Source organism: Callithrix jacchus, chromosome 7, assembly GCF_049354715.1.
Source record: "Callithrix jacchus isolate 240 chromosome 7, calJac240_pri, whole genome shotgun sequence".
NCBI classification, from domain to species: Eukaryota; Metazoa; Chordata; class Mammalia; order Primates; family Cebidae; genus Callithrix; species Callithrix jacchus.
In genome coordinates, this window is record NC_133508.1 from 63,555,533 (window position 1) to 63,568,722 (window position 13,190).

General features: G+C 49.8%; 1 protein-coding gene and 1 pseudogene across 1 annotated transcript; both read right to left on the reverse strand.

Annotated features, from left to right (window-relative positions):
• Positions 1-2,023: 2,023 nt before the first annotated feature.
• Positions 2,024-3,661, reverse strand: LOC144576958 (keratin, type I cytoskeletal 18 pseudogene; annotated as a pseudogene).
• A 5,882-nt stretch (positions 3,662-9,543) lies between these two features.
• NR0B2 (nuclear receptor subfamily 0 group B member 2) lies at positions 9,544-12,416 on the reverse strand. Its single transcript, XM_002750476.4, has 2 exons — positions 11,848-12,416; positions 9,544-10,111 (listed from the first exon to the last, which is right to left on the reverse strand). Exons 1-2 carry the CDS (start codon positions 12,377-12,379, stop codon positions 9,870-9,872), a joined length of 774 nt encoding a protein of 257 aa, XP_002750522.1. The 5' UTR covers positions 12,380-12,416; the 3' UTR covers positions 9,544-9,869.
• Positions 12,417-13,190: the final 774 nt, after the last annotated feature.

Genomic DNA, 13,190 nt, shown 5'->3' on the forward strand with positions numbered 1-13,190 from the left:
TGATCCACCTGCCTCCTTATTACAGACACATTTTTTAGAGATACTGTCTCACTGTGTCACCCAGCTGGAGTCCAATGTCACAATCATTGCTAACTGCAGCTTTGAACTCCTGGCATCAAGCCATCCCCCTACCTCAGCCTCCCCAGTAGCTGGGATAACAGACTTGAAACACTGCGCCTGGCTCACCCTTGACTTACAAGTACAGTGTTTAAAAGCATGGGCCCTGAAGACAGACAATCTAAGCTCAAATCCTGACTTTGCTACTTATTAACTGTATAACCTCCAGCACTTTACTTAACCTCTCTATACCTCTATTCGTCAGGAGAGTGAGATAACCTCCAACCCACCTTAGCTCTCTCTTTTTTTTTTGAGACGAAGTCTCGCTCTGTCACCCAGGCTGGAGTACAGTGGGACGATCTCGGCTCACTGCAACCTCTACCTCTTGAATTAAAGTGATTCTTCTGCCTCAGCCTCTCAAGTAGTTGGGACTACAGTTGCGCGCTATCACACCCGGCTAATTTTTGTATTTTTCGTAGAGACAGGGTTTCACCTTGTAGGCCAGGCTGGACTTAAATTCCTGACTTTGAGTGATCCGCCCACCTCAGCTTCCCAAAATGCTGGGATTACAGGCATGAGCCACTGCACCTGGCCTATTATTCTATAACATTTTAACATTATATAATATTTTATTAGTTTTATATGTACATGGGGATCTTCACAAAAGAGTGAAGTCTGAAGAAGTGGTCAAAACAAGATGCTTTTGTTTTTTGAGATGGAGTCTCGCTCTGTCACCCAGGCTGGAGTCCAGTGGCATGACCTTGGCTCACTGCAACCTCCGCCTCCTGGGTTCGAGTGATTCTTCTGCCTTAGCTTCCTGAATAGCTGGGATTATGGGCGCCTGCCAACAAGCCTGGCTAATTTTTGCATTTTTAGTAAAGATGGGGTTTAACCATGCTGGCCAGGCTCATCTTGAACTCCCGCCTTGGCCTCCCAAAGTACTGGGATTACAGGCATAAGCTGTATAACCATGCCCAGCCATGAGATGTTTTTATACTTTTTAGACACCAATAAATTGAGAAGTGACAGGACATCTGGTAGGGGCAGTAAATTTCTAGGTGAGTGATGAGGAGATATTTGAGGTGGAAGTGTAAAACTAGTGGAAAATAAGAGTTACTTTGGAAAGTATGTTTATTCAGGTCCATTGCAGCCCCCAGTTCCCAGTCTCTGGTAATCAGGGCTACCGTTTTGCCCTGGAACAGGGAGGGCATCCCTCACAGAGGAATCCTGATGGTTTTCTGCATGCAGGAAGAGGCAGGTCAGCTCGCCCTTTCTGAAACTACGATTTCTCCAGTGTTTTCAATTCATAGTGATCAAGATACCAGATTGGCATATTGGCATGTCCTTCACTCCTTGAGTTTCTTTGTCTATAAATGGATAGAGGCTGGGCACAGTGGCTCAAGCCTGTAATCCCAGCACTTTGGGAGGCTGAGGTGGGCAGATCACCTGAGGTTGGGACTTTGAGACCAGCCTGGCCAACGTAGTGAAACCCTGTCTCTACTAAAAAAATGCAAACAAAACAAAACAAAACAAAAAACCCGGGTGTGGTGGCACATGTCTGTAATCCCAGCTACTCAGGAGGCTGAGGCATGAGAACCACTTGAATCCAGGAGGTAGAGAAGCCGAGATGGTGGAGCCACTGCACTCCACCCTGGGAAACAGAGTGAGACTCTGTCTCAAAAAGAAAGATAAAGTGGATGGAGATAATGATTGTACTTCCAGCACAGAGTTGTGAGAATGAAATATATATTTAGGGCATAAACCATGAAATATGTTTAGAGCACAGCTCTCAATAAATGTTATGTGGTTATAGTTTACTAGCTACCCAAAGTGAGCAGCCACAGCCTGGGGTTTCCTCTGTCCATACCCTACCAGGAAGAAGAAGCTCCTTTTTTTTTTTTTTTTTTTAACCTATGAACTTTTTATTGGCCTCCTGCTCCCCAAAGGGTCCCCTGCTTCTGCTGGCTTAATGTCTTAGAACTTTGGTATTGTTGGTCTCACACACTGATTTGCCATCGACTATCTGGCAGGTGGTGGTCTTTTGCATGGTTTGCATGGAGTTGCTGCTGTCTAGGATATCAGCAAGATTGAAGTTCTTGCCATCTTCCAGCAGGTGGCGGTAGATGGTGACCTCAGCTTCCACCTTTACCTTGATGTTCAGCAGGGCCTCATACTCCTGGGCCTGGCGCTGTCCTTCTGCCCGGGTCTGTGCCAGCCCTGACTCCAGGTGCAGCAAGATCCTGTTGAGCTGCTCCATCTTCAGGGCGTAGCAGGTCTCGACCTCCCTCAGGCTGTTCTCCAAGCTGGCCTTCAGATTTCTCATGGAGTACAGGTCAGTCTCCAAGGACTGGACTGTATGTCTCAACTCCGTGAGCATCATCTCAGCAGCTCCAACCTCAGCAGACTGCATGGTGACCACTATGGTGCTCTCCTCAATCTGCTGAGATCAGTGCTTGTCTAGCTCCTCTTGGTTCTTCCAAGCCAGCTTGTCATATTGGGCCCAGATGTCTGCTATGATCTTGGTGAGGTCCTGAGATTGGGGGCATCTACCTCCATGGTCAATGCAGAGCTGGCAGTCTGGGCTTGTAGGCCTTTTACTTCCTTTTCGTGGTTCTTCTTCATGAAGAGCAAGCAGCTCCTCCTTAAGAGCCTCGATCTCTGTCTCCATCTGCAGCCAAGTGACATTAATGTCATCAGTGACCTTGCAGAGCTCATGGATGTCACTTTCCACAGGCTGGCACATAACCAGCTCTGTCTCATACTTGACTCTAAAGTCATCAGCAGCAAGATGGGCATTATTGATCTACAGAATGATGTGGGCATTTGTGAAGATCTGAGACTTCAGGTCCTCGATGGTCTTGAAGTAATGGCTCCAGTCTCTGACCTGGGGTCCCTTCTTCTCCAGGTTCTCCCAGATTTTGCTCTCCAGCTTCTGGTTCTCGGTCTCCAGGCTCTTCACTGTGTCCAGGTAGGAGGCCAGGCAGTCGTTCAGGCTTTGCATGGTCTCTTTCTTGTTGTGGATGCCTACCATTCCTGCCAGACCCCCAGCCATCCCCCTGGTCAGGCCCATGGACTGAAGCTGGTGGAGCAGGACACAGAGATATGGGAACCAAAGCCATGGGCACCTGCATAGATGCTGGCTGCACTGCTGATCGGCTTGGTGCTGTAGCTGGGTGCCTGGACAGAGCCCAGGGACTGGCAGTTGGGGGAGAAGGTGGAGCAAGTGGTGAAGCGCATGCTGGCCGGGGAAGAGAGCGAGAGGACAGGATTCAGGCTTTGCTGACTGGAGGTCTTCTTTTTTTAACTCTGACTCCCCTGAGACCTTAGCATTGTCACCTCCATCAGTTTCCTTAGGATTTCCTTTCTCTGCTCTCTTGTTCTGTGAGGTGCTTCCTGTTATCTCTCCAGGCCTATTTCCTGCTACCCTGGGCCCCACACATCACTTGCAGTTAGCTCAGTACCCGTTGCTCTCTGACATCTCTGTGCCTTTGCATATATCTGTTTGTAATGCCCATCCTTTGGTTTGCCTAGCAAAACCCTATTGATTCTCTTTAGCTCAAACCAGTCACCACTTGGGTGAAGGATTTTTCCCACCTTCAGGCAGACTTAATCTCTCCTGTTGCCTATTGTATATCCCCCATCACAGTTCAGATCACTCTATGTTACAATTACTTATGTGTCTTCCTCTGCCACAGAGGAGATGTTTCATGAGTAGGAAATGTATCTTATTTATTCTGTGCCCCCTGCTCCAGCATCTAGCATAGGGGTTGGTATAAGTGGAGGTTGAGAGTTGTTGAGTGACGAAATGAATGGATGGATAGTGGGTGTGGGCTTTTCGATGGCATCACAGGTTCTAGGATATTTGAATGCCCCAAGGACAGGGTGGGGTTATTTCGAGGCACAGCATGCGTCAGCTGTCTGACTACTTAATAGGCAGTCAACGATTTGGCTAATGAAGATAGAGATAATAATGGCAATAAAATGGTACTTTAGGCTGACCCAGAGCCACAGCCATTCTCCTGCTTTCCAGTGAGTCATCCCTAGCTGGGCCTGAGGTCAGGGATCATGGCTGAGAGATAGATGGTCAGTAGACAGTGGCTGAGCTGGCTCCAGACTGCCTGATCTTGGCCACGATTCACTCCAGCTTATGCTGCTGGCAAGAACCCTCCAGAATCACACAGGTTTGAGTTCAAGTCTCAGCACAGGCCAGGTGCGGTGGTTCATGCCTGTAATCCCAGCACTTTGGGAGGCTGAGGAAGGTGGATCACCTGAGGTCAGGAGTTCAAGACCAGCGTGGCCAACATGGTGAAACCCCATCTCTACTAAAAATACAAAAATTAGACAAGTATGGTGGTGGGCACCTGTAATCCCAGCTACTTGGGAGGCTGAGGCAGGAGAATCTCTTGAACCCAGGAGGCAGAGGTTGCAGTGAACCAAGATTGTACCATTGTGCTCCAGGCTGGGCAACAAGAGCGAAACTCTGTCTAAAAAAAAAAAAAATCTCAGCACAGACCTTAAGTTACATAGTTAAATACTCTGTCTGAGCCTGTTTCCTCCTCTTCCCTCCCTGGCAATGACACAGGTCCCAGCCCAGGATGCTGATCATGGAGACATACTTCCCCACTTTTGGAAAGCCTGTAGTCTCATAGAGAGAGCACAATTGCCCTTACCACATTATATCATAATTATCTCTTTAGTTTTTTTACTTCTTGAGAAGGAATCTCGAACTATTGCCTGGGCTGGAGTGAAATGGCATGATTTTGGCTCACTGCAATCTCTGCCTCCCTGGTTCAAGCAATTTTCCTGCCTCAGCCTCCCAAGTAGCTGGGATTACAGGTGCATGCCACCACGCCTGGCTAATTATATTTTTAGTAGAGACAGGGTTTCCCCATGTTGGCCAGGCTGGTCTCGAACTCCTGACCTCCTGATCTGCCCGCCTCGGCCTCCCAAAGTGCTGGGATTACAGGTGTGAGCCACCGTGCCTAGCCTCTTTTGTTTTACCATATTGGTCTTTATGTTCCTTGCACAAGGCAATGAAGTAGGGCACAGGGGAATGACTCAAGAAATGCAGACAAGAAACAGAAGTATAGCTCCCCAACCATGTGGACTGGTAGGGAAGAAATTTGAAAAGGATCAAGGTAGATATTTTTCTTGTTTGTTTATTTGTTTTGAGACAGGGTCTTGCTCTGTTTCCCAGGCTGGATGGAGTACAGTGACGCTACCATGCTCACTGCAGCCTCCAACCTCCAGTTCAAGTGATCCTCCCACTTCAGCCTCTCAAATGGCTGGGACTACGGGCATGAGCCACCATACCTAGCTAATTTTATTTTATTTTATTTATTAATTATTTTTTTGAGACAGAGTCTTACTCTGTCGCCCAGGCTGGAGTGCAGTGGTGCAATCTCGGCTCACTGCAACCTCTGCCGCCCAAGTTCAAGTGATTTTCCTGCCTCAGCCCCCCAAGTAGCTGGGATTATAGGTGCCTGCCATTTAGACTGGCTAATTTTTGTAAGTTTAGTAGAGATGGGGTTTCACCATCTTGGCCAGGCTGGTCTTGAACTCCTGACCTCATGATCTGCCTGCCTTGGCCTCCTAAAATGCTGGGATTACAGGTGTGAGCCACCATGCCCAGCCTTATTTATTATTATTATTTTTGAGATGGAGTCTTGCTCTGTGGCCCAGGCTGGAGTGTAGTGGCAGGATCTCAGCTCACTGCAACCTCTCCCTCCGGGTTCAAGCAATTCTCCTGGCTCAGCCTCACAAGTAGTTGGGATTACAGGCGAGTACCACCACGCCCAGCTAATTTTTGTATTTTTAGTGGGGGTTTCACCATTGTTGGCCAGACTAGTCTCAAACCCCAGGCTGGTCTCGAACTCCAGGCTGGTCTCGAACTCCTGATCTCAAGTGATCTGCCCACCTTGGCCTCCCAAAGTGGTGGCATTACAGGAATGAGCCACTGCGCCCAGGCCCTAGCTAATTTTATAATTTTTTGTAGAAACAGGAGTCTCACTACATTGCTCGGGCTGATCTTGAACTCCTGGGCTCAAGCAATCTTACCACCTCAGCCTCCTAAAGTGCTGGGATTACAGGCATGAACACCAGTGGTGCCTGTCAAGGTAGAGTTAATAAGGGAAGCTATTTGGATGATGGAAAAAATTAAATAAGTTGAGGAAAAAAGGCTGTTGTGAGGCATGGAGAGGAATGCTTCCTAATGGTTGTTCAGGACTGGAGAAGGGGAAGGGTAAGAGGTGGGAAGACCCAACCTGAGGATTCAGAGAGGTGTGGCAGTTAACTAATAGAGGCAGAAACTGGAAGGGCATAAAAGATGTAGAATGGGCCAAGCCCGGTGACTCATGCCTGTAATCCTGCGCTTTGGGAGGCTAGGCAGGCAAATCACCTGAGGTTGGGAGTTCGAGACCAGCCTGACCAACATGGAGAAACCATCTCTACTAAAAATACAAAATTAGGCCGGGCGCGGTGGCTCAAGTCTGTAATCCCAGCACTTTGGGAGGCCAAGGCGGGTGGATCACGAGGTCAAGAGATCGAGACCATCCTGGTCAACATGGTGAAACCCCGTCTCTACTAAAGATACAAAAAATTAGCTGGGCGTGGTAGCGCGTGCCTGTAATCCCAGCTACTCGGGAGGCTGAGGCAGGAGAATTGCCTGAACCCAGGAGGTGGAGGTTGCGGTGAGCCGAGATCGCGCCATTGCACTCCAGCCTGGGTAACAAGAGCGAAACTCCGTCTCGGAAAAAAAAAAAAAAAAAAAATACAAAATTAGCAGGGTGTGGTGGCGCATGCCTGTGATCCCAACTACTCAGGAGGCTGAGGCAGGAGAATTGCTTGAATCTGGAAGGCGGGAGTTGTAGTGAGCCACTGCAGTCCAGCCTGGGCAACAAGAGCAAAACTCCATCTCAAAAAAATTTTTTTTTTCTTAACACATCTTATAAAAAAAAAGAAAAGCCAGATGCGGTGGCTCACACCTGTAATCCCAGCACTTTGGAAGGCTGAGGTGGGCGAATCACAAGGTCAGGAGTTTGAGACTAGCCTGACCAACATGGTGAAACCACATCTCTACTAAAAATACAAAATTAACTGGGCATGGTGGCGTGTGCCTGTAATCCCAGCTGCTTGGGAGGCTGAGGCAGGAGAATCACTTGAACCCGGGAGGCGGAGGCTGCAATGAGCCAAGATCACACCACTGCACTCCGGCCTGGGTGACAGAGAGAGATTCTGTCTCAAAAAAAAAAAAAAAAAAAAAAAAAATATATATATATATATATATATATATATAACGGCCCTAATGTCCTGAATCTTCTAGATTTGGGTCCTATGTAGGAAACAGGGCTTCTGCTCTTGAAAAAGTGGCTTCATGCATCTATAAGGTTACAAGTGGTGGTGTGTGCCAGAGGGATGGGGAGGGCAGGTCAGAGAGAAGCCTGGGGGCCTGAGGTCTAAGTTTGGGGCACCTGGTGGGAGGTGGAGGGATGCAGGGCTTGTTCTGGGCCCTGAAGGATGCCTTCATTGGGGATTGATTAAGTCTCAGCTGGGGAGAGTTGTTGAGCTGAGTGGAGTATGGACATTGAAGTCACTGTGGGGAAAGGGGATGATTGGTTAGTTGGGTCCCAAATGCCAGGCAGAGCAGTGTGGCCTGGGCTCACAGGCTCCGAGTGGATTCTGAAGATGTGCAGACACAGGTCTGCCTACTTGGGGGGGAACACTTTTCCCTTTACTGTGACACAGGGAAAATGAACACAGTCTGGTCTGAGGGTGTCTCCACACTGTGTGACCTACCCTCAGGTGCAGGGGTGTGTGCCTCTACTGTGTGAACATGTCAGGGTCTGCAGTACATTGCTGAGTGACTGTATCTGGGCAGTGCTTTTCTGGACTGTGAGTGGGTGGATGGAGAGTCTATTTTATGGGTCTGTGTATGTGTGCCTGAGTTGTACATCTTAGTGTGTGTGGGAGCAGAGGTCTCAGTTGTGTTGTTTGTATTTGTGTGGGATCTCAGCTGTGTTTTTGTCTCTATCTGGTGTCTGACTTGTGAATGAGAGGCTGGGTAAGGGACAGGGTTCCCCTTGCTGGTGGCACTGGGTCACCATAATGGGTACAAGGCCAGTCAGCTGTAGTCCTAACCTGGGGGACTTAGAGAAAGGCCAGAATGATGACTCCTAGACTGTTATCCCCAAGTGAATGGCCTCTTCTTGAGCAATAATTAACTTGGCCCCTGTAAGAAGAATCCAAACTGTGGTGGTGAAGCAGGTGGGACTGGTCAGGGCAGGACTTACTGCCGGTGAAAGGAGGAGGCCGGAAAATCCTATAGGCATGTGTGTTGTTATCACTCCTTCCTGCCCACCCTTCAGGTTACTCACCCTGACCTGAGACTGGGTCAAAATATTTAACAAACATTGAGACACAGACATTGACCAATCAGAACAGACACAAGTCATACTCTGAATGGAGCAGTCAAGGAGGTCATGGCTGTGCCAAGAGTTGCCTCTCTAGGCCCGGTGTGATGGCTTACATCTGTAATCCCAGCACTTTGGGAGGCCAAGGCAGGCGGATCATGAGGTCAGGAGATCGAGACCATACTGGGTAACACAGTGAAACCCCATCTCTACTAAAAATACAAAAAACTAGCCAGACGTGATAGAGTGCCCCTGTAGTGCCAGCTACTCCGGAGGTTGGGGTAGGGGAATTGCTTGAACCAGGTGGGTGGAGGTTGCAATGAGTTGACATTATGCCACTGCACTCTAGCCTGGGCGACAGAGCAAGACTTGGTCTTAAAAAAAAAAAAAAAAAAAAGAGTTGCCTCTCTAATTGCTAGACAGTGGAAATGTCTGGGAGGAGGATCCCAGAGGGGTGGGGCAGAGGGGAAGGGAAGGAAACTTGGGTGGCCTCAGGGCAGTGGCTATGAACCAAGTGTCTTGGAAGGGTTTCAGACTTTAACAACTGATGTAGCCATACCCTGGTGGTCCAGCTAAACCTTGGTCTGCCTTGACCCTCAAGCAGTTGCTGGGCCAGCCCTGGTACCCTTGTCCTTTCATGTTGGGAGAATAATGGACCACCTTCTTTTGTCATCTGCAGGAATGGGGGAAGTGAATGATCTCAAACTGCAAAAATTGCAGTGACCTTGTCTGTTTCAATTTGGGAATGGGCTGCTTCCTGATTGGCTGAGACTGGGCTTTCACTGTGGTGAGAGGGAGCCAGGGGAGGGGTTAGTGAAGGGTTTGGGAACAGGAGAGTAACCTTCTCCTGAGGATAAAGGCAAGGAGGTGATGGGATTGTGAATACTGCTCCCCGGACTCAGACCCAGATGCCAAATAAATCTCATCTCCAGAAACGAAATTACCATACCACCCTGCAAGATTAGCTCTAGCACCCCTGTGGATTTTTTTCCACTGGCTACCTCTAATAGGGGCAGGGTGGGCCCTGGAGGTGAGACAGTCCCTTCTGTCTGCACAAACAACAGTATCAGGCTGCAAGTGCTTCATACTTTTTATTACAAAAATCAATAACTTAATTCAGTTCTGTATAAAGTTGGTAGGACTTCTGGTCCAATGAGCAGCCTAAGCTTTCATTCCCATCCCAAGAAAGGACAGGAGTCTCGGCCCAGAAGCTGTGGGGACCACCAAGAGCCTGCCAGGCAGCTGGAGCACTGTGTCCAAATGAAGGAAGTCCAATGTGGGGTGTGGCTGGCTGTCTATACAGCCTTGCCCCCTCCAGGAGCACTGGGTCACCTCTGGGGATGTCCAGGCTGAATCAGCACTACCAGCCTCTGCCCTCCTGATCTCCGCCTGGGCTGGAGCAGGTCACCTCAGCAAAAGCATGTCCCCAAGAAGGCCAGCGATGTCAACATCTCCAATGATAGGGCGAAAGAAGAGGTCCTCAAGCAGGCTGGTTGGAATGGACTTGAGGGTGGAGGCCATGAGGAGGACACGGGCCAGACGGCCTTGGGCTGCTGGGCACCAGGGCTCCAGGACATCATATAGCGCCCAGTGAGCCTCCTGCTGCAGGTGCTCAATGTGGGAGGAGGCGTGGAGGCCTGGCAAATCTGTGGGCAGAGAGGGAGAAGAGGACTGGTGAGTAACCTATTCCCAGCCACCAAAGGACAAGACTGGCCCCAGATCTGAGCCATCAGAGACACCCCTCTGCCTCCTCTGCTCGGCCTTTGAGGTCTGTCGTGTGAATGTGTCAGGATCTGCAGTACATTGCTGAGTGACTGTATCTAGGCAGTGCTTTTCTGGGCTGTGAGTGGGTGGATAGAGAGTCTTTTAATTTTTATTATTTTATTTTTAATTTTATATATATGTATTTTTTATAGAGAGCATCATTATCATTTCTTTTTCTAAGTATTTGTTATCATTTCTTTCTCTATTTCTTTCTCTCAGACTTCTCTAAGATAGAGAGTCTGTTTCATGGGTCCGTGTACATGTGCCTGAGTTGTACATCTTAGTGTGTGTGGGGGTGGGGGTCCGAGTTGTGTGGTTTGTATTTGTGTCTCAGCTGTGTTTCTGTCTCTATCTGGTGTCTGACTTGTGAGTGAGAGACTGGGTAAGGGAGAGGGTTCCCCTTGCTGCTGGCACTGGGTCACAATAATGGGTACAAGGCCAATCAGCTATAGTTCTAACCTGGGGGGTTTAGAGAATGGCCTGAATGATAACTCCTAGACTATTATCCCCAAGTGAATGGCCTCTTCTTGAGCAATAATTAACTTGGCCCCTGTGAGAAGAATCCAAACTGTGGTGGTGAAGGGGGTGGGGCTGGTCTGGTCAGGGCAGGATTTACTGCCTCCTGTGGAGGAGGTAATTTATTTATTTTCATTTTAGTTATCCATTTATTTATGAAGAGGCAGCATGGAATAATGGTTAAGAATCAGACTTCTGGCTGGGCATGGTGGCTCACGCCTGTAATCCCAGCACTTTGGGAGACCGAGGTGGACGAATCACTTGAGGTCGGGAGTTTGAGACCAGCCTGATCAACATAGAGAAACCCTGTCTCTACTAAAAATACAAAATTAGCTGGGTCTGGTGGCGCACGCCTGTAATCCCAGCTACTTGGGAGGCTGAGGCAGAAGAATTGCTTGAACCTGGGAGGTGGAGATTGTGGTGAGCTGAGACTGGTCCACTGCACTTCAGCCTGAGCAACAGAGTGAGACTCTGTCTCAAAAAACGGTTAGAGCAAGTTTCTCAGGCAGAGTGACAAGGGCCAGTCTCTGGAGTGACTAGACCTGAGTTGCCATCCTAGTCTGTCCCTACCTGGCTGTGTAACCTTCAGCTAGTCACTTAGCTTTTCTGTGCCTCTTCTGTGAGATGGCTATTTGATGAAAATGAGGACCAAGCCAGGTAGGGTGGCTCACACCTGTAATCCCAACACTTTGGGAGGCTGAGGCGGGTAGATCACCTGAGGGGTCAGGAGTTTAAGACCAGCTTGAGCAACATGTCAAAACCCCATATCAACTAAAAAATACAAAAATTAGCCAGGCATGGTGGTGGACGCCTGTAAATCCCAGCTACTCAGGAGGCTGAGGCAGAGGTTGCAGTGAGCCAAGATCATGCCACGGCACTCCAGCCTGGGCAACAGAGTGAGACTCTGTCTCAGAAAAAGAAAGAAGGAAGGAAGGAAGGAAGGAAGGAAGGAAGGAAGGAAGGAAGGAAGGAAGGAAGGAAGGAAGGAAATGAGGACCCAATGAGATAACAAATATCAAATCCTTAGAAGTTAAAAGTTACTTCCCTGGCTGGCCCCTGCTTCAGCCTTGGTCCCCCACCCCAGAAGTGCCTGGGAGCTCACCAGGGTTGAAGAGGATGGTCCCTTTTAGGCAGGCATATTCCTTGGGGCTCAGCTCCAGGCTCCAGAAGGATTCCAGACAGCATTGAAGCCACTGCACGGCAGCCAGCGAGGGCTGGGGTCTGTCCGGCAGCTGGCCACTGCCCCCACTGCTGCTGGGATCCTCCAGCAGAATCTTCTTAAGTATACTGGGCACCGGGGCCTCAGCCACCTCAAAGGTCACAGCGTCTTGGGCCAACCCAAGCAGAAAGAGGGGGCCCCAGCCACCCTGCAGCAGCTGCCGCTTGTCCTGGGGAGGCAGCTGGCAGAAGGATGGCAGGTTCCTGAGGAAGGCCACTGTCTTGGCCAGAACATCCAAGGCCTCCCGGCAGGTGCGATAAGGCGCACATAGCTGGACAGGCCGGTGCTGCCTACACAGGCAGCTACTACGGGGCTGGGGGACAGCCCTGAGGCTGGAGCTCAGAAGTGTGTAGAGAATAGCTGGGCGGCTTGCAGCTCCCTGGCATGGGCAGGCCCCTGGCTGGCTGGTGCTCATGGTTGGGGATCTGCTCTTACTTCCAGCTCTCTGATCCTCTGTTCTGTGCTGTAGGTGCTATTTATATTCCCAGTGAGTGGAAAAGGAGGAATGGCCTGACAACCTTGACTCCAGAAGTCATGTTCATTGAAAAAAACACACAGACACTGCCCCTGGCAGGACTGGTGGGGAAGTGGTGGGGGAGGGGTTTGGGAACCCCACGTGGCGCTGATATCATTTCAGTCAATGAAGTGGCCGGTGCAGGGCACAGGGCTACCTGCCGCTCACTCAGCTGCTGATTATCGGATGACTCAAGTGGATAAACAAGGTCATTAACCCAGGCTGTACCAGGGCACCAAGGCCCCAGGTGCACAATCAGCAGGTGTCCCCATTGGTGGCCGCTCCTGTGTGTACAAAAGATCAGGGCTTTCACTAAGCCAGGAAGCCAGCCCCAGAGCTGGGTGAGCCTTGAATGCAAGGCCCAACCTGGAAGTCCCTTATCACTAGCTTGTTTGCCTAACCTTGGGGCCCTGCTTCTGTTGTCGGCCAGGAGCAGGCTGCAGGGAAGGGAGCCAGGACCCTGAGGGGCTGGGAGGACTTTGCCCGCTTTCCAGTCTAGGAGGCCCCCTTCCTCTGATTCCAGTTCTGGGCCCCATGCAGGAACCCCTATACCCAACCTGATTACTACCACTCCTATATATTTTTTTGAGACGGAGTTTCGGTCTTGTTGCCCAGGCTGGAGTGCAATGGCACGATCTCGGCTCACCGCAACCTCCACCTCCTGGGTTCAAGCGATTCTCCTGCCTCAGCCTCCTGAGTAGCTGGGATTACA